This window comes from Tachyglossus aculeatus, chromosome Y4 (genome assembly GCF_015852505.1).
Source record: "Tachyglossus aculeatus isolate mTacAcu1 chromosome Y4, mTacAcu1.pri, whole genome shotgun sequence".
Classification (NCBI taxonomy): Eukaryota; Metazoa; Chordata; class Mammalia; order Monotremata; family Tachyglossidae; genus Tachyglossus; species Tachyglossus aculeatus.
In genome coordinates, this window is record NC_052096.1 from 9,289,999 (window position 1) to 9,307,033 (window position 17,035).

Here is a 17,035-nt window from a genome sequence, read left to right on the forward strand (position 1 = left end):
ACACCCCCAGCCACTGGGGCAGAGAGGGAGAGAAGAACCCCACACATCTCTGCTCTGGATAGGGAGGGAGCTAATGGATCTGGCACGTTGCTGAGTTGGAGAAATCTGATTCTTCTCTCTCCTCCTCTTCCCCCCCCGCCCCCCGCTAGCAAAACCTAACAGTTTTGGGGAATAGAGGCAGAAGTGAGGTGGGAGGAGCAAGGGATGGAGGGAAGGAGGGCAATGCCCTAACTCGAGCTTTCCCAGAACAAGAATGGTGGTCCCTTCTCTTCCCGCTCCACACTCCCACCTCCATCGCCCAGAAGAATTCCTGTACTCAAGGGGACAATGGATCCAAAGGGACACGAGGGTCCTCAAAGTGGGGAAATAGTTCCCACCACGGTGTACACACATTCTGGTCTGGGTCTGGGAGAGGATCTGAAACTAGGGATTCTCCTCCCACAACCGTTTTTATTCCTCACTGTAACAGGGTGTGGTGGGGAGTCTAGTCCAGAGTCCAGTCATTGTCCTGTTTTACTTTCACTTCCACAGTGGCTCTTTGGGGCAGGGTGAGGTGGTAGCCTTCCACTAAGAACCAGTTCCTGGGGAGCCGTTGGGGGCTGGGATCCCCTGCCAGGCCCGGTCCATAACTCGGCTCTGCAAGGCTCTTGCACCCCTGCCCAGATTGTGGAGATGTCAAATGGAGACAAAGGAAACATCCCAAAGCTCCTGCTGACCTTTGACCTCTGCTCTCAAATCACCAACTCTCAGGTCAGTGTCCTGCAGCTGTAAATGCCCAGGAGATCCTGGCCAAGGGGCTGGAGCCCTGATCCCGCTGCCCATGTTGGAGTGAAGGGCAGATTCAGGTCATCTCCCTGACTCATCCTGAAGGACAGAGACTGTAAGTTGTCTGGCAGAAAGAGGGTGGGGGTAGGGGGGGGGGTGTTGGGGATTGGTATCTGGGTGCCTGGGGTAAGAAAGTTGGTTTGGGACCTTTGGTGACACATGTGACAAGAAGCTGATCTGTACCTATGTCAGATCCAAGAGTCTTCTACTGCTGTGTGCCTCATGTCCCAGCCTTGGTTTGGCTCTCTGATGCTAAGTGGGACAGGTTTTGACTGAGCCACCATTGTCTCTCTGTGGCCCCAGAGATGGAGAACATGGCAGGTTTCCCAGAATCCTTCACATCCAGATTCCTCGTCATCCTCCTCTTTCACCAGCTGCTCACAATGGGTTCAGGTAGGAATTTCTTCCCCATTTCACTGCCCCATGAGGATATCTCAGAGGGAGAAAATAAAACCCCCGTGGGTCACCAGTGTGAATATTTCTTTCAGAAATCAGAGCTGAGGGGATTGTATGTCCTCTCAATCAACCAAGTGTGTTTATTGAACATTTCATTCATTCATTCACTCGTATTTATTGAGCAGTTACTGTGTGCAGAGCACTGTACTAAGCGCTTGGGAAGTACAAGTTGGCAACATATAGAGATGGTCCCTACCCAACAGCGGGCTCACAGTCTAGAAGAGGAAGACAGACAACAAAACAAAACATATTAACAAAATAAAATAAAGAGAACAGTACATATGTGCAAGTAAAATAGAGTAATACATATGTACAAACATATATACAGGTGCTGTGGGGAGGGGAAGGAGGTAGGGCTGGGGGGGATGGGAAGGGAGATGAGGGGGAGAGGTAGGAGGAGGCTCAGTTTGGGAGCCCTTACCATTGTGCAAAGCAATGTCCTAAGCACTTGGGAGAGTACAATATAACAGAGTTGGTAGACACATTCCTTGCCCACAAAGAACTTACAGTCTAGAGGGGGAGATGGGCATTGAAATAAATAAATGAATTACAGATATGTACATAAATGCTATGGGGTCTAGGGTGGGGTTAGTAAAGGTGGCAAATCCAAGTGGAAGAGTGATGCACAAGGGAATGGGAGGAGAGAAAATGAGGGCCTGGTTGGGGAAGGCTTCTTGGAGGAAATGTGCTTTTAATTAGTCCTTGACAACAGGGAAAGTGATCATCTACCAGATATGAAAGGGAAGGGAGTTCCAAGCCAGAAGCAGAATGTGGGTGAGGGTTTGGAAGCGAGATTGAGGTACAGAGAGTAGTTGGGCATTAAAGGAGCAAAGTTTGCAAGCTGGGTTATAGTTGAAAATCAGGAAGGTAAGGTAGGAGAGAGCAAGCTGATTGAGTGTTTTAAAGCTGATGTTAAGAAGTTTCTTCCTGACGTGGAGGTGGAGAGGCATGTACTGGAGAGAGGCATGTACTGGAGGTTCTTGAGTAGTTGGGAAATATGGACTGAATGTTTCTGTAGAAAAATGATCAAGACATTCGAGCAAAGTATGAACTGAAGTGGGTAGAGACAGGAGGCAGGGAAATCAGCAAGGAGGCTAATGCAATAATCATGGCAGGTTAGGATAAGTGTTTAGGTTAGTGTGGTAGCAGTTTTGGTGGAGAGGAAAGGGCGGATTTTAGCAATGTGCAAAGGTTGCACTGACAGGATTTGCTGATAGATTGAATATGTGTGTGGAATGAGAAAGATGTGTTGAGGACAATGCCAAGATAACAGGGTTGTGAGATGGGGAGGATGGTGGTGCTGTTTATAGTGATGGGAAAGTCATTGGGAGGACAGGGTTTGGGTGCAAAGATAAGGGGCTCTGTTTCGGACATGTTAAGGGTGCGGTATCTGAGGGACATCCAAGTAGAAATGTCCTGAAGGCAGGAGAAAATGTGAGATTGCAGAGAAGGAGAGAGATCAGGGCTAGAGATGGAGATTTGGGAATCATCTGCATAGAGATGATAGTTGAAGCTATGGGAGCGAATGAGTTCTCCAAGGGAGTGGATATAGATGGAGACTAGAAGGGTACAGGACACTCTGGGGCCTTCAGAGTGAGGACAGGGGGCAGGCTTGTCTTTCCTCTGGAGATGTCTCTCCCGACCACCAAAGCCACAGTCCCAGCTCCTTTATGACATTTTCTCTCTTTCTCTGTTACAGCTCAGTTTTCTGCGATTGGACCTGCTGAGCCTGTCCTGGCCTTGGAGGGGGGAGACGCTGAGATGCCCTGTCACCTGAACACTAAGGAAAGCGCTGAGTTTATGGAGATGAGGTGGTTCCGATCCCAGCCCTCTAATGTCGTGCACCTGTACGATAATGGAGAGGAGCTGTTTGGAAATCAGATGAATGAGTATCGAGGGAGGACGGAGTTGGTGACAGACGCCATAGATTATGGGAGTGTGGCTGTAAGAATACGCCATGTCAGAGTCTCTGATGAGGGAAACTATCACTGTGCTTTCTATGATGTCTTCCATGCTGACAGAGCCCTCCTGGAGCTGCAGGTGGTCGGTGAGTGGCTGGTTTTTCATTTTGGCCAGTGGGGGATTTTACTCTCTCATCCGTATGAAGCCTTACAGACAATCCTTTCCTTACCCAGTATTCCTTACAGCTTCAGCACTCTACAATGTCTACTCTTCTTGCCATGTTTGTGAGCATTGAACAATGTCATACGCCCCCTCCCACACACACATACACACTTGAGTTTTGAAGGGGGAACAGGTTTGGATGGGGCAAGGGTCAGGGAAGCAGAAAATGGAGTTGTGGAGTGAGGTTGGGAAGGAATTTTTGGTCCAGACCAAGGTAAGAGCAGAGCACAGGACCCTTGTCCCCCTCCTGTCCTTCTCCCCCAAGTGAGAACTCCTGGTTGCTGCACTGCTGCCCCTCTTCCCGTGCCTTCCGTGGGGGAAGCACTGGCAGGGTGGACACAGGGAGTCTAAGCCCGAGGGGAAGCAGCATTTTCCTGGTTCCATGGGGATCCTGTTTTGTAATAATAATGATAATAATAATAATAATAATTTGGGTATTTGTTAATTGCTTACTTTGTGTCCAACACTGTATTAAGCACTGGGGTATGTACAAGATAATCAGGTCCAATATGGGAAGCAGCATGACCTAATGGCATGACCTAATGGCAACAGCATGAGCTTGGGAGTCAGAGGTTGTGGGTTCAAATTCTGGCTCCCCCTCTTGTCTGCTGTGTGACCTTGGGCAAGTCACTTCTCTGTGCCTCAGTTACCTCATCTGTAAAGTGGGGAATAAAAATGTAAGCCTCATGTGGGATAGGGACTGAGTCCAACCTGATTATCTTATATTTACCCCGGTGCTTAGAACAGTGCTTAACACATAGCATTTAACAAATACCATTATTATTATCATTATTATTAATATCACATGGGGCTCACATTCTAAGTAGGAGGGAGCACAAGTATTTAATCCCCGTTTTGCAGATGGGGGAAATGAGGCACAGAGGAGGTAAGTGACTTGCCCAAGGTCCCACGGAAGCATCAAGCAAAAACTCCTCACTCTCGGCTTCAAGGCCCTCCATCACCTTGCCCCCTCCTACCTCACCTCCCTTCTCTCCTTCTACAGCCCAGCCCACACCCACTGCTTCTCTGCCGCTAACCTTCTCACTGTACCTCGTTCTCGCCTGTCCTGCTGTCGACACCTGGCCCACGTCCTCCCCCTGGCCTGGAATGCCCTCCCTCCACACATCCGCCAAACTAGCTCTCTTCATCCTTTCAAAGCCCTACTGAGAGCTCACGTCCTCCAAGAGGCGTTCCCAGACTGAGCCCCCTTTTTCCTCTCCTCCTCCCCATCCCCCCACCCTACCTCCTTCCTCTCCCACAGCACATGTATATATGTTTGTACAGATTTATTGCTCTATTTATTTTACTTGTACATATTTACTATTATATTTTATTAATGATGTGTATATAGCTATAATTATATTTATTCTGAGATATACATATATATATATATATATATATATATAAAATGGCATTTATTAAGCACTCACTGTATTGCCACCTCTTTGTTTTGTTTTGTTGTTTGTTTCCCCCTTCTAGACTGTGAGCCCGTTGTTGGGTAGGGACCGTCTCTGTATGTTGCCAACTTGTACTTCCCAAGCACTTAGTACAGTGCTGTACACACAGTAAGCGCTCAATAAATATGATTGAGTGAATGAATGAATGAAGTGGTGGAGTCCAGATTAGAACCCCAGTTGTCTGATTCTGAGGTTTGTGCTCTTTCCCCTCTGCTACACTGCTTCTCCTGTGCTGGCAGAAAGAGTCAAAGCCCGAGAATGGGAGGCGGGGAGCGAGACCCTCCAACCGAGGACACAGCGCTCTCCCTGGGGGAATCACGAGAGGCACCTTCTCCTCCGTGACCCCCCTGTCACCTCACCCCAGCCAGGCTTGGCCTTCGAAATGCTCGGCCTTTGTCCTTACCTACAGTGCTCACTGTGCTCCCCAAATCACAGGGTCCCCAACCCTACACCCCTACTTTCCATTTAGAGACAGGAAGGGAGACCAGGGGTCACTGCCCCTGCTTTGGGCACTCAGCATGTTCTGAAGCAAAGACACAGTGAGGACCGTAGGACCCCTGGCCATGTCTCCTCCCTGTGGATCTAACTCCCCCAGAGCTATGGAATAGGCCATACTTGCCCCATGTTTCCCTGTGATGATATTTTTGGGAATTGTATTTCAGCTCCCCTCTTCCAGACGGCTTTGTCCTTGATGGTGGCCCTGGGAGTGACCCTCCCTGTGCTGGGACTGCTCATCGCTGGGGGTCTTTATCTCATCTGGAAACACCCCAGGGACAAAGGTAAAGGAATGAGGATATTTCTGAGACCTCTTTCTTAAAGCAGGGGAAAGCAGTAGACTAGATGGGGAAGGGAAAGACAGACAGATCAGAGGTCTGTGCCCCCAGATACCTGGCAAAGACAGATCCCCAACCTCACATGTGCAACCCACAACGTGACATCATATTCCCCAAGAGAAAGGGCTGACTAGCCCTCTGGCTTTGTTATCTGTCACTCATGGGGTGGGGAGACAATAGGGAGTAGAAAGCCCAGCCCCCAGATGTAGCGCTTAGTACAGTGCTCAGCACACAGTAAGCGCTCAATAAATACGATTGAATGTAGTTCAGACCGGAGCCCATCAATATCCTTGCATTTTTCTGCCACCACCCAAGTCACCCTAGTGCAGCTGCAATCCCCGCAGAGCCGGGAGATCTGAGATCTGGAAATAGCGACTGGCCACGATCAACTGGCTCTTACTGGCAATTCTGGGGACAATGGTCACCATTCCAAATCTATGGCTCATTCCTTGGGTAGAGGTTATCTTTCTGAGGAGCCAATTCCCGGCTGTATGTCCGAGAAACTGACTTCCTCCAACCCCATTTCAACCCCTGCCAGCCCTCCCCCAGTTCTCCTTTCCTGGAGGATCCCTGACTTATTTCTATTCATTTCCAGAGAAATTCCTGTTGGAGCTCAGTAAGTTCAGTTTTTTTCCTTTTCTGTCATTTTTCTCATGCTGGTGTTTGTATCTCCACGGTCAGCCCTGGTGACGTCTCCTCTCTTTGTTCTCTTTGCAGAGCAGACACTGGTACAGTTACATCCCAGTAAGTGACCCTAACATGCTCTGTGATACATCTGCTCCCTCCCACCTCGGGGGTCCTGGCCCTCCTTGGCTTCTGGCCCGAGGCCCAGACCCAGGGCCCTTCCCAGAACCCTCGGCGGTCTCCCCCACCTCCATTCATTCCTTCAATCATATTTATTGAGCGCTTCCTGTGTGCAAAGCACTGTGCTAAGCGCTTGGGAGAGTACACTATAACATCAGACACATTCTCCGCCCACCACTCCTCCCGCTCTTTCTCCTCCCCCTCCTGCTCCTCCCTGCTGCTGCCAGGGGCCCCAGGAGCCTTCTGGAATGGCTGGACTAGAGCAGGGGGGACACAGGGGAGGTGAAGGCCGAGGACGGAATGGGGGCTCCCCAGCGGGGGCCGGGGGAGGCCGGGCCCGGAGCCGTGGGGGCGGGGCGGGGCGATGCCGTCACCGTCCGTGTCTCGTCCAGGGGAAGGGGCGTGTGTCCGCCCTCCGGGGGCCTCCTCGGTCTCCGCCGCCCCCTCCGGGCAGCCCTCCTGGTGTCCGCGGAGGGGCCGCTCCCGGGCTCCGCCCCGCCCGCTCCTGTGCCCGCGGCCCCCAACGCTCACACACACGCTCTGTCCGCAGCCATCGTCACTCTAGATCCAGACACGGCGCATCCCAACCTCGTCCTGTCCGAGGATCGGAAACAGGTGACGCGGGGAAACACATGGCAGGACCTTCCCAACAACCCGGAAAGATTCAGTGATTGTGGCTGTGTGCTGGGCCGCGAGCGCTTCACCTCCGGGAGACATTGCTGGGAGGTGGAGGTCGGGGAGAAAGGAGCCTGGGATCTGGGGGTTTGCAGAGAAAATGTGAGGAGAAAAGGGTGGATTTCAGCGTCCCCTGCGGATGGATTCTGGACTTTAATGAAAGATAAAGATAGATACTGGGCCCGAACTTCTCCCTGGACACCGCTCTCCCTGAGCACCCGCCCCTTCCGGGTGGTGGTTTACCTGGATTACGAGGCTGGAGACGTCTCCTTCTTCAGTGGCACTGACGGATCCCACATCTACACTTTCCCCCGCGCCGCCTTCTCGGGGACCCTCCGACCTTTCTTTTGGCTTTGGTCCCGTGACCCAACCCCCCTGACCATCTGCTCTGTGCCCGGTGGGGCTGGGGGTGACCCGGTCCCTGCCCTCTCTCAAGACACCTCGGTGACCCCACCAGGGGTGGGACCAGCCTCAGCCGCTGGGGACGGGGATCCCCTCCCTGGGGCCGATGCCCCATTGCTCCCCGCCCAGCCCAGCCCCGGGGTCCCTCCTGCCCCTTAGGGAACCGTCCTGCCCTCTGACCCCTGCAGCTCTTTGTCCCCTCGAGGGCCGCAGCTACCTGTGTGCCCGCCTCCTCTGCTGTGGAATGGGTGGGGAGGAAGGAGCGAATGGGGAAAATTGTATGAGGAAGAATCAGCAGGATATAGTGGCAGCGTGAAGTAGTGGCACAGCCTTATGATCAACGGGCCGGAGAGTCAGAGGATCCAGGTTGAAATCCCAGCTCTGCAACTGTCCGTTTTGTGACCTTGGGCATGTCACTTCACTTCTCTGAGCCTTAGTTTGTAAAATGTGGATAAAGACTTTGAGCTCCATGTGGGACATGCACTGTGTCCAACCTGATTATCTTGTATAAAAATAATAATTTTGGTACTTGCTAAGTGTGTACTCTGTGCCGAGCACTGTTCTAGGCAATGGGTTGGATACAAGTTAATCAGGTTGGACACAGTCCCTAATCCAAACAGGGCTCACAGTCTAAGTAGAGAATCAGCATGGCACAGTAGAAAGATTATGGGTCTGGGAATCAGAAGGACCTGGATTCCAATTCCTGCTCAGTCACATCTCTGCTGCGACACCTTGGGCAAGTCACTTCAGTTCTTTATGCCTCAGATAACGCATCTGTAAAATGGGAATGAGACTAGGAGCCCTATTTGGGACAGGGACTATATCCAACCCAATTATTTTGCATCTACCCCAGTGCTTAATACAGTTCTTGGCACATAGTAAGCGCTTAAAAAAACCCCGCTATTAGAGAAGCAACGTGGCTTAGTGGATAAAGCAAGGGCCTGGGAGTCAAAAGGATCTGAGTTCTAATCCAGTCTCTGCCGCATGTCTGCTGTGTGACCTTGGGCAAGTCACTTCACTTCTCTGTGCCTCAGTGACCTCCTCTGTAAAATGGGGATAAGAGTAATAATAATAATTGTGGGATTTGTTAAAAGCTTACTGTGTGCCAGGCACTGTACTGAGGGCTGGGGTGGGTACAAGCAAATAATATTAATAATTACAGTCCCTGTCCCATGTTGGGGCTAACCATCTCAATCCCTATTTCACAGATGAGGTAACTGAGGCCCAAATAAGTGAATAATAATAATGATAACTGTGGTAATTGTTAAGCGCTTACTGTTTGCCAGACACTGTACTAAGCGCTGGGGTGGATTCAAGCAAATCAGTTGGACACAGTCCCTGTCCCAAGTGGGGCTCCCAGTCTCAGTCCCCATTTTACAGAAGAGGCAACTGAGGCACAGAAAGGTGAAGTGACTTGCCCAAGGTCATACAGAAGATACATGGTGGAGCTGGAATTAGAAAACTTGTCCTCCTGAGTTCTGTGCTCAGAGCCTGTGCTCTATCTACTACGCCATGCTGCTTTGGCTGCTGCTGCTGCTGCTACACTAGCAACAGCTCTCATTCTTAGCCCTCCCCCATCATCTAACTGGACCCTTAAATGATCCAACACACAGATGGGAGCTCGATCCGTGTTTTAGTGATAAGGCAATGATGGGGGATTGGCAGTGAATCAGTACCAATTCCATTGAATGGATACTTACCTAAATTAAAGGCAGAATTTAAAAACAGAAAGTTAATTTTCTTTCCTTTCACAGCTTTGACCTACATTCTGTTATGAGAGCAGGCCAAACTCAAGAGCTGAACATACTTAAGGCTATATTTTATCCAAGCACTGAGAAATGCCAGAATTAAACAAAATATCAACAGAAATTTCTGTGAGGTCATTATTAGATTTTAAGCATCTTGGGGGCAAGGACCACATCTTTTACTTCTATTTTATGTTTTCCAAGTACTTAGAACAAAACTCTGTACACTATAAGGGCTCTGCTCAGTAAATGCTGGTGACTAATGATGAAGACCTAATTTAAATATACACATAATAGTAAAATATGGCCTGAGAAAATGAATGCATTTTATTTCATTTTTTACACTAATAAAAATGTAACTACTTGCGTTGTCACTCTGCGTGTTGCATTGCAAGTAGATGGGATGTATCAGCCCATTTGTGCCTCAAGGTTTATTCATAATACATTAAAGCTGGTTTAGGATAAGCTTATTTTTTTGGCCAAATTTTAGGTCTCAAAAATAGACGGAGCTTTCTTTCAAAGGTGTCCCCATTCTGCACTATATACCACATTGATGCAGTTTCATCTCATTCATTCATTCCTTCATCATTCATTCATTCATTCATTCAATTGTGTTTATTGAGCACTTACTGTGTGCAGAGCACTGTTCAAAGCACTTCATCGTGGGCAGGGAAAGTATCTACCAACTCTGTTCTGTTACATTGTACGCTACTCAGTGCTTGGCACAAGGTAAGCGCTCAATAAATATGATTGATTGATGAAACTGCTTATTGGAATTCGATGTGCAGATTGCCGGTGCTTCCTGGGCACTAGTGTAACTGCTCAAGAAGCCAGATGTTGCCTTTGATAGGACGACCATCAGAATCATGGGAAGGATTGGACACCACCACGTTTGGTGAGAAACATGATGGTACCAACTTCATTCTTACTCAGGTAATCTTCTCAGAGTACCTCGTTCTCATCACCCTCACCTCAGATTCCATGGTCACATGCATTCTTTTTCCTGAAGCTGCCTCTCCCTTCATATAGTCACCAAACCACAGCTCTCTTCCATTTTTAAAGCCCCCTGAAATCCTACCTCCTTCAGGAGGCTTTCCCTGATGAATATTTTTTCTCAGCACTTACACACTCAAAGTCACCTGTAGTACTTTCTTCGCATATATCAATTTATTTACTCTACTTTTCATGTTTCTCTGTCCAACCTTCCATTCTCTTCTAACTTCCCATCTGTAAATAATTTTGTTACTGTTTCCTCTACTCAATTGATCTTTGAGGGCAGGATCCTGTCTTCTAATTCTACTCTTTGTTCCAAACACTATTGTTATCTGGCCTCTCAAGGAAAATAATGGTCTTCCTGATTTGTTTTCTACCTGTGTTAGTGCATGAAACAATATACTGCTTCAGCAGGAGAATTCATTGACCAGCTTTCATCTTCCTTGGCCTGTGTGTACCATTTCTCAAGCGCAAGTTGATGCATAACCTCAATGTATTTCAAATTTACTATCCATCCATGGCATTACTTAGGTCTAGAAAATGGGTTTGTATTATTTTCACATTTTATATAAGTGTACTTTCAGCAGTCACTGACGTCCAGTAGCTCCCGGTTGACTATCTGTAGAAGTTTGCAGCTATGTACAGACACCAGTTTTTATGACTACTGTTACATCTTCAAGTGGGGCTGAATAAAATGTTTAGCATCAGTCCCTAGTGGCAAACTACGTGATGGTGATGATGATGATGATGGTATTTGTTAAGTGTTCATTGTGTGTCAAGCACTGTTCTAAGCACAGAGGTAAACACAAGGTCATCAGTTTGGAGGCAGTCCCTGTTCCACATGGGGCTCACAGTCCCAATCCCCATTTTACAGATATGGCAACTGAGGCATAGAGAATAATAATAACAATAATAATAATGATTGTGGTATTTATTAAGTGCTTACTGCGTGCCAGGCAGTGTACTAAGCACTGAGGTGGATACAAGCAAATCAGGTTGGACACGGTCCCTATCCCACATGGGGCTCACAGTCTCATTCCCCATTTTACAGACGAGGTAACTGAGGCCCAGAGAAGTGAAGTGACTTGCCCAAGGTCATACAGCAGACAAGTGGCAGAACATGGATTGGAACCCCTGACCTTCTGAGTCCCAGGCCCCTACTCTATCCACTACACCGTGCTGTTTCTGCCCAAGGACACACAGCAGCACACACAGTGGTGGAACCAGAGAGGCAGCATGATGTAGTGGATAGAGTATGGACCCGGGTGCCAGAAGGTCATGGGTTCTAATCTCTATCCTTACTGAACAAAGCACCCACATCACCCCATCCTCTGGAGGGGGGGCACTCAAACTGGGGGTGATAAGGTTGGGCTGAAGAAAGAAAGATTGTAAGAAGGAGCTCAAAATGGTTAAAGAAGTTGGAGGTGGGACATGGTGGGTGGTAGGTGACCGATACTAGAATATGGAATGGGTGGTAGAGGTGGATGATATGGGTTTCAAAGCAAGGGCAACTAAGGATGGGGGAAGTGGAATGGTGTGAAAGTGGGACTGGGACATGGGAAAGGAGGCCAACAACTTCTCCTTTCCCAATGAGACTGGGTGAGTGGGAGAAGATGAGGCCCCCTCTGGAGAGAGCAGCTGGGAAGACTGTGTCATCTCAGAGGAGCCAAGTTTCAGTGAGGACAAGGAGCCCCAATTGGGGCAGGGAGAAGCACCGTGGCTCAGTGGAAAGAGCACGGGCTTTGGAGTCAGAAGTCATGGGTTTGAATACCGACTCTGCCACTTATCAGCTGTGTGACTTTGGGCAAATCACTTCACTTCTCTTTGCCTCAGTTCCCTCATCGGTACAATGGGGATGAAGACTGTGAGCCCCCCGTGGGACAACCCGATCACCTTGTAACCGCCCCGGTGCTTAGAACAGTGCTTTGCACATAGAAAGTGCTTAGTAAATTCCATTTAAAAAAAAAACAGGGACCGGGTCCAGCCTGATTATATTGTATCTACCCCAGGGCTGTACAGTGCTTGGCACGTAGAAAGAATTAGCACGGCCTAGTGGAATAGAACATGGGCCTGGAAGTGAGAAGGACCTGGGTTCTAATCCCAGTTCCACCATTTGTCTGCTCTGTGACCTTGGGCAAGTAGTCACTTAATTTCTCCATGGCTCAGCTACCTCATCTGTAAAATGGGGATTAAGACTGTGAGCCTTATGTGGGTCATGGAGTGGGTCCAACCTGATTATCTTGTATCTACCCCGGCACTTAGTACTGTGCCTGGCACACAGTAACTCTTCCAACTGCCTCTGGTGAGTCCTGCCAGTGAACGATAAGACGTTCAAATGCCGCCTTTCTCTCGGAGGGTGGTGCCCACCAGGGTCAAGTCCTGGGACTGATCCTACAAAAGCAACTTCAGGTCCTGGTGAGGAGAGCCTGGCCGCCACCAAACAGCAGAGAATCTGCCCTTCTGCTGGGGCTGCTGGCTGTGACGGCCCAGGGAGGAATCGGGCTGGTGAGTCTTGGGGGGACCCTGCCCTCCTGGGCTTGAGCTGAATTCTGGGGAAATTCTCCTGGAAACTGGAGGAGGGTGGAGATAACCACAGCTTGTAGAGGGTCATGTGTGAGGTGGGTGGGAAATATCCTGAGGGCTGCCCCTTCCTCAGGACAGGTAGAGGAAGAAGTGACTGGGATAGGAGATACCCACAGGAACAGTGTGGAGGAGAAAGTCCCAACACCGCAAACTCCCTAAACTGGGTGGACTCTCTCCTCACCCTGACATTGACCACAGTCCCTGGGTTGTTCCTGTAGCCTCCAGTCGATGCTGCCCCCAGGACCTTTGGGCACATGAAGGTCGGTTGGCGGGGAAGGTGGGAAGGTTAGGTCACATGGGGGATGGTGGGAAGCAGGAAGATGGTGGGAAGCAAGAAGATGAAGATATCTCACCATCACCTCGCCCCCTCCTACCTCACCTCCCTTCTCTCCTCCTACAGCCCAGTCCGCACCTTCCACTCCTCCACCGCTGATCTCCTCACCGTACCTCGCTCTCGCCTGTCCCGCCATCGACCCCCGGCCCACGTCATCCCCCGGGCCTGGAATGCCCTCCCTCTGCCCATCCGCCAAGCTAGCTCTCTTCCTCCCGTCAAGGCCCTGCTGAGAGCTCACCTCCTCCAGGAGGCCTTCCCAGACTGAGCCCCTTCCTTCCTCTCCCCCTCGTCCCCCTCTCCATCCCCCCATCTTACCTCCCTTCCTTCCCCACAGCACCTGTATATATGTATATATGTTTGTACATATTTTTTTTACACTATTTATTTATTTAATTTATTTGTACATATCTATTCTATTTTATTTTGTTAGTATGTTTGGTTTTGTTCTCTGTCTCCCCCTTTTAGACTGTAAGCCCACTGTTGGGTAGGGACTGTCTCTATATGTTGCCAATTTGTACTTCCCAAGCGCTTAGTACAGTGCTCTGCACATAGTAAGCGCTCAATAAATACGATTGATGATGATGATATGGAGGAAAGACCCTCATTTGACCCCCTGAACCTGATCCTTCTGACCCCAAAATAGGGAGGGTGGGTTCCTCTCCCTCCCTCCCCCACAGAAGAGCCTACCCATTAATAATGATAGCATTTATTAAGCGCTTACTATGTGCAAAGCACTGTTCTAAGCGCTGGGGAGGTTACAAGGTGATCAGGTTGTCCCACGGGGGCTAACAGTCTTAATCCCCATTTTACAGATGAGGTAACTGATACCCAGAGAAGTTAAGTGACTTGCCCAAAGTCACACAGCTGACAATTGGTGGAGCCAGGATTTCAACCCGTGACCTCTGACTCCAAAGCCTGTGCTCTTTCCATTGAGCCATGCTGCTTCTCACTCTGTGCCTGAGGCGGCAAGAGGCAGAATACCCAAGCTGATCCACTACCTAACCCCAACTTCCTTCCCCACCCTGGGGGCCTGCTGGGAGCCAGTTGAGTGGTCTGTAGAGAGAGTGGGGAGGCTGGAGAGGGCAGAAGTAGGGGGCTGTGGAGAGGGGCTAGAGCCCTGTGTCCTACTGCACCTCTCCCGAGGCCCTCAGAAAGCAGTAGTCGGTGTAAGAAGGGGAGCAGGGGAGTGGAGAGAAGAACAAAGCATCCATTGACCACACTGCTGACCCCAGCCCCATATGACCAAGGAGCCCTGGAAGGATCTGTGGAGAAGCAGGGCAGGCAAAGGGGAAGTAAGGCCAAGGTGTGAAGTTGTGTTGTTGCCCACCATCCTCTTGGGGCAAAGGGGAAAGGAGAGGGGGATTTGGCTACACAGAGGGGACCAATGGATTCTGAATCCTGATGCAACTTGTTGCCAATATTGTTACCCAGAAAGGCATGGGGCAGACAGACTCCAGAGTTTGGGGTCTAATGATCCTGACTCTCTCCATCACAGCCTTCCTGCCTCCAGGAGAACCTTGCCTCAATTCCTGCTTGTCATGAGAGCAGTGTTTCCTAATGGAAAGAGCCAGCCAGGGGATCAACGGATCTGGGTTCTAATCCTGGTTCCTCTACTTGCCTGCTGTTTTGCCTTGGGCAAGTCACTTCATTGTTCGGGGCCTCAGCTGTCTCATTTGTAAAATGGGGATAAAATAACTTTTCTCCTTCCCTATCAGACTGTGAGTCCTATTTGGCACAGGGACTGGGTCTGATCTGAATATAGGGTTTCTACACCAATTCTCACTGCAATGTTGGGCATGTAGTAAGCGCTTCACTAATTCTCCTATTATTATTACTAGTATTAGGCCTGACCAGTGACTGTGTGCAAAGCACCACGGCACCATGTTCTGGGAGATTTGGGCCCTCCTCATTTTTCCTTGTTCCCCCCACCCCCTGCTCCTGTTACCTTGGCTTTGCACTGATCTGGGGAAGGTGGGAGGAAGAGGAAAATAGAGCTGGGTCATCCCCTTCCTGTCCCCCACATGGGTTAGAGGGACTGTGGGGTTAGAGGAGCTGTTGGGATATTGGACTTGGCTCCCCACCTCCTTCCCCCTGCACCCCAAAACTTCCCCCATTACTGCCTCACCCACTGGCCTCTGGGGCAAAGGGAGAGAGGAACCTTCTCCATCACTGTTCTGGAGACAGAGGGCACTATGGGATCTGGCATCTGGTTCCTCTCTCTCCTCCTCCTGCCCCACCCCTGCCACTCTGGGGAGCAGGAGCAGAAGGGAGGAGGGAAGAGCAGCGGGAGTGATGCCCCAAATCGATCATTCCCAGAAGAGGAGTGGTGGTCACTGCCCCTCCTCCTTCACAGCCTGCCTACATTATCCAGAACAATCCCTGTTCCCATGGGGACCCTGGCTCCCCTCCTAGTCTGCCCAGCTGGGGTCTGCCATGGCTGCCAAGGACCAGGGAGGGACATGAGGATCCTCAAAGTGGAGAAACAGTCCCCACCACGGGGTTCACTCAGGTCCAGTCTAAGTCCTTGAGAGGATCTTATTTCCCATTCTTCCACACCCTTCTACATCTGCCTTGAATGTGGATTTACTCCCTTTTCTCACTCCTCCTTTAGCCCCACACAACTTAAATAATACGCAACCATTATTTCTACTGATGATAATAATAACAATCGTGGTATTTGTTAAGCACTTGGTATGTACCAGGCAGTGTACTAAGTGCTGGGGTGGATACCAACACATCAGATTGGACACAGTCCCTGTTCCATATAGGACTCATACCCTTACTCCCCATTTTACAGATGAGGTAATAATAACGATAATTATGGTACTTGTAAAGTACTTACTAAGTGCCAAGCACTATTCTAAATACTGGGGTACATACTAATTTAACAAGTTGGACACAGTCCATTTCCACTGGGGGCTCACACTCTTAATCCCCACTTTACAGATGAAGTAACTAAAGCCCAGAGAAGTAAAGTGACTAGTCCAAGGTCACACAGCAGACAAGTGACAGAGTCTGGATTAGAACCCAGGTTCTTGTTTCCCCTTCTACTCTGTAAGCTCACTGTGGGCAGAGAATGTGTCTTCCAAATTTGTTATATTGTACCCGCCTAAGCAATTATGTGTTTAGTACTGTGCTTTGCACACAGTAAGCGCTCAAATAATAAGATTGATTGATTAATTAATCCAGGGACTGGGTATTCTCCTCCCTTATTCGTTTTTAGTTCTCACTATCACAAGGTGTAGTGGGGAGTGCAGTCCATAACCCAGTCCCCACCCTGTTCTACTGTCACTTCCACCGTGTTCATTTGGGGCAAGAAGAGGTAGTAGAATTCTGCTAAGAACCAGTGGCCTGGTGGGTCCTTTTTGGTCTGGGCCCCTCTGCAGTTGCTGATTTACACCTCAGACCTTCAAGGCTTCTTCCTCCCTGCCTGGACTCTAAAGACCTTAGGTAGATACACCGGAACCATCTCGGAGCCCCTGCTGACCTTTGACCTTTGGTCTCAAGCCACTAACTCCCAGGTCAGTGTCCTGTAGCTGTGATCCCAGCCTGTGGTCTGGAGCCCTAACCCTTCCAAACTTGTTGGAGCAAAGAGCAGATCCAGTTCGTGTCCCTGACTCATCCTGAGGGACAGAGCAAGTGAATGGTCTGGACGCGGCTGGCGGGTATTGAGGATTGGTATCTGGCACCTAGGGGCAGAGATTTGGTTTGGGAGAGTAAGTGACATGTGAGAGGAAGCTGACCTGTACTGATATCAGGTCCTGGAGTCTTCCACTGTTGTGTTCCCCTGGCCCAGCCCCTGCC

General features: G+C 49.7%; 1 protein-coding gene across 1 annotated transcript; it reads left to right on the plus strand.

Moving 5' to 3' along the window:
• The first annotated feature begins 787 nt into the window (after window positions 1-787).
• LOC119946830 (butyrophilin subfamily 1 member A1-like) lies at window positions 788-7,970 on the plus strand. Its single transcript, XM_038768290.1, has 7 exons — window positions 788-880; window positions 1,129-1,218; window positions 2,981-3,328; window positions 5,525-5,641; window positions 6,291-6,311; window positions 6,413-6,439; window positions 7,050-7,970. The coding sequence occupies exons 2-7, from the start codon at window positions 1,131-1,133 to the stop codon at window positions 7,733-7,735; spliced, it is 1,287 nt and encodes a 428-aa protein (XP_038624218.1). The 5' UTR covers window positions 788-880; window positions 1,129-1,130; the 3' UTR covers window positions 7,736-7,970.
• The last annotated feature ends 9,065 nt before the right edge of the window (window positions 7,971-17,035 follow it).

Excerpts from the sequence above, each read along its gene's own strand:
- LOC119946830 (XM_038768290.1), top strand. The coding sequence starts at position 1,131 with ATGGAGAACATGGCAGGTTTCCCAGAATCCTTCACATCCAGATTCCTC. Across the intron at positions 3,329-5,524 it reads CCTGGAGCTGCAGGTGGTCG|CTCCCCTCTTCCAGACGGCT; the intron begins GTGAGTGGCTGG and ends ATTGTATTTCAG. Across the intron at positions 6,312-6,412 it reads GAAATTCCTGTTGGAGCTCA|AGCAGACACTGGTACAGTTA; the intron begins GTAAGTTCAGTT and ends TTCTCTTTGCAG.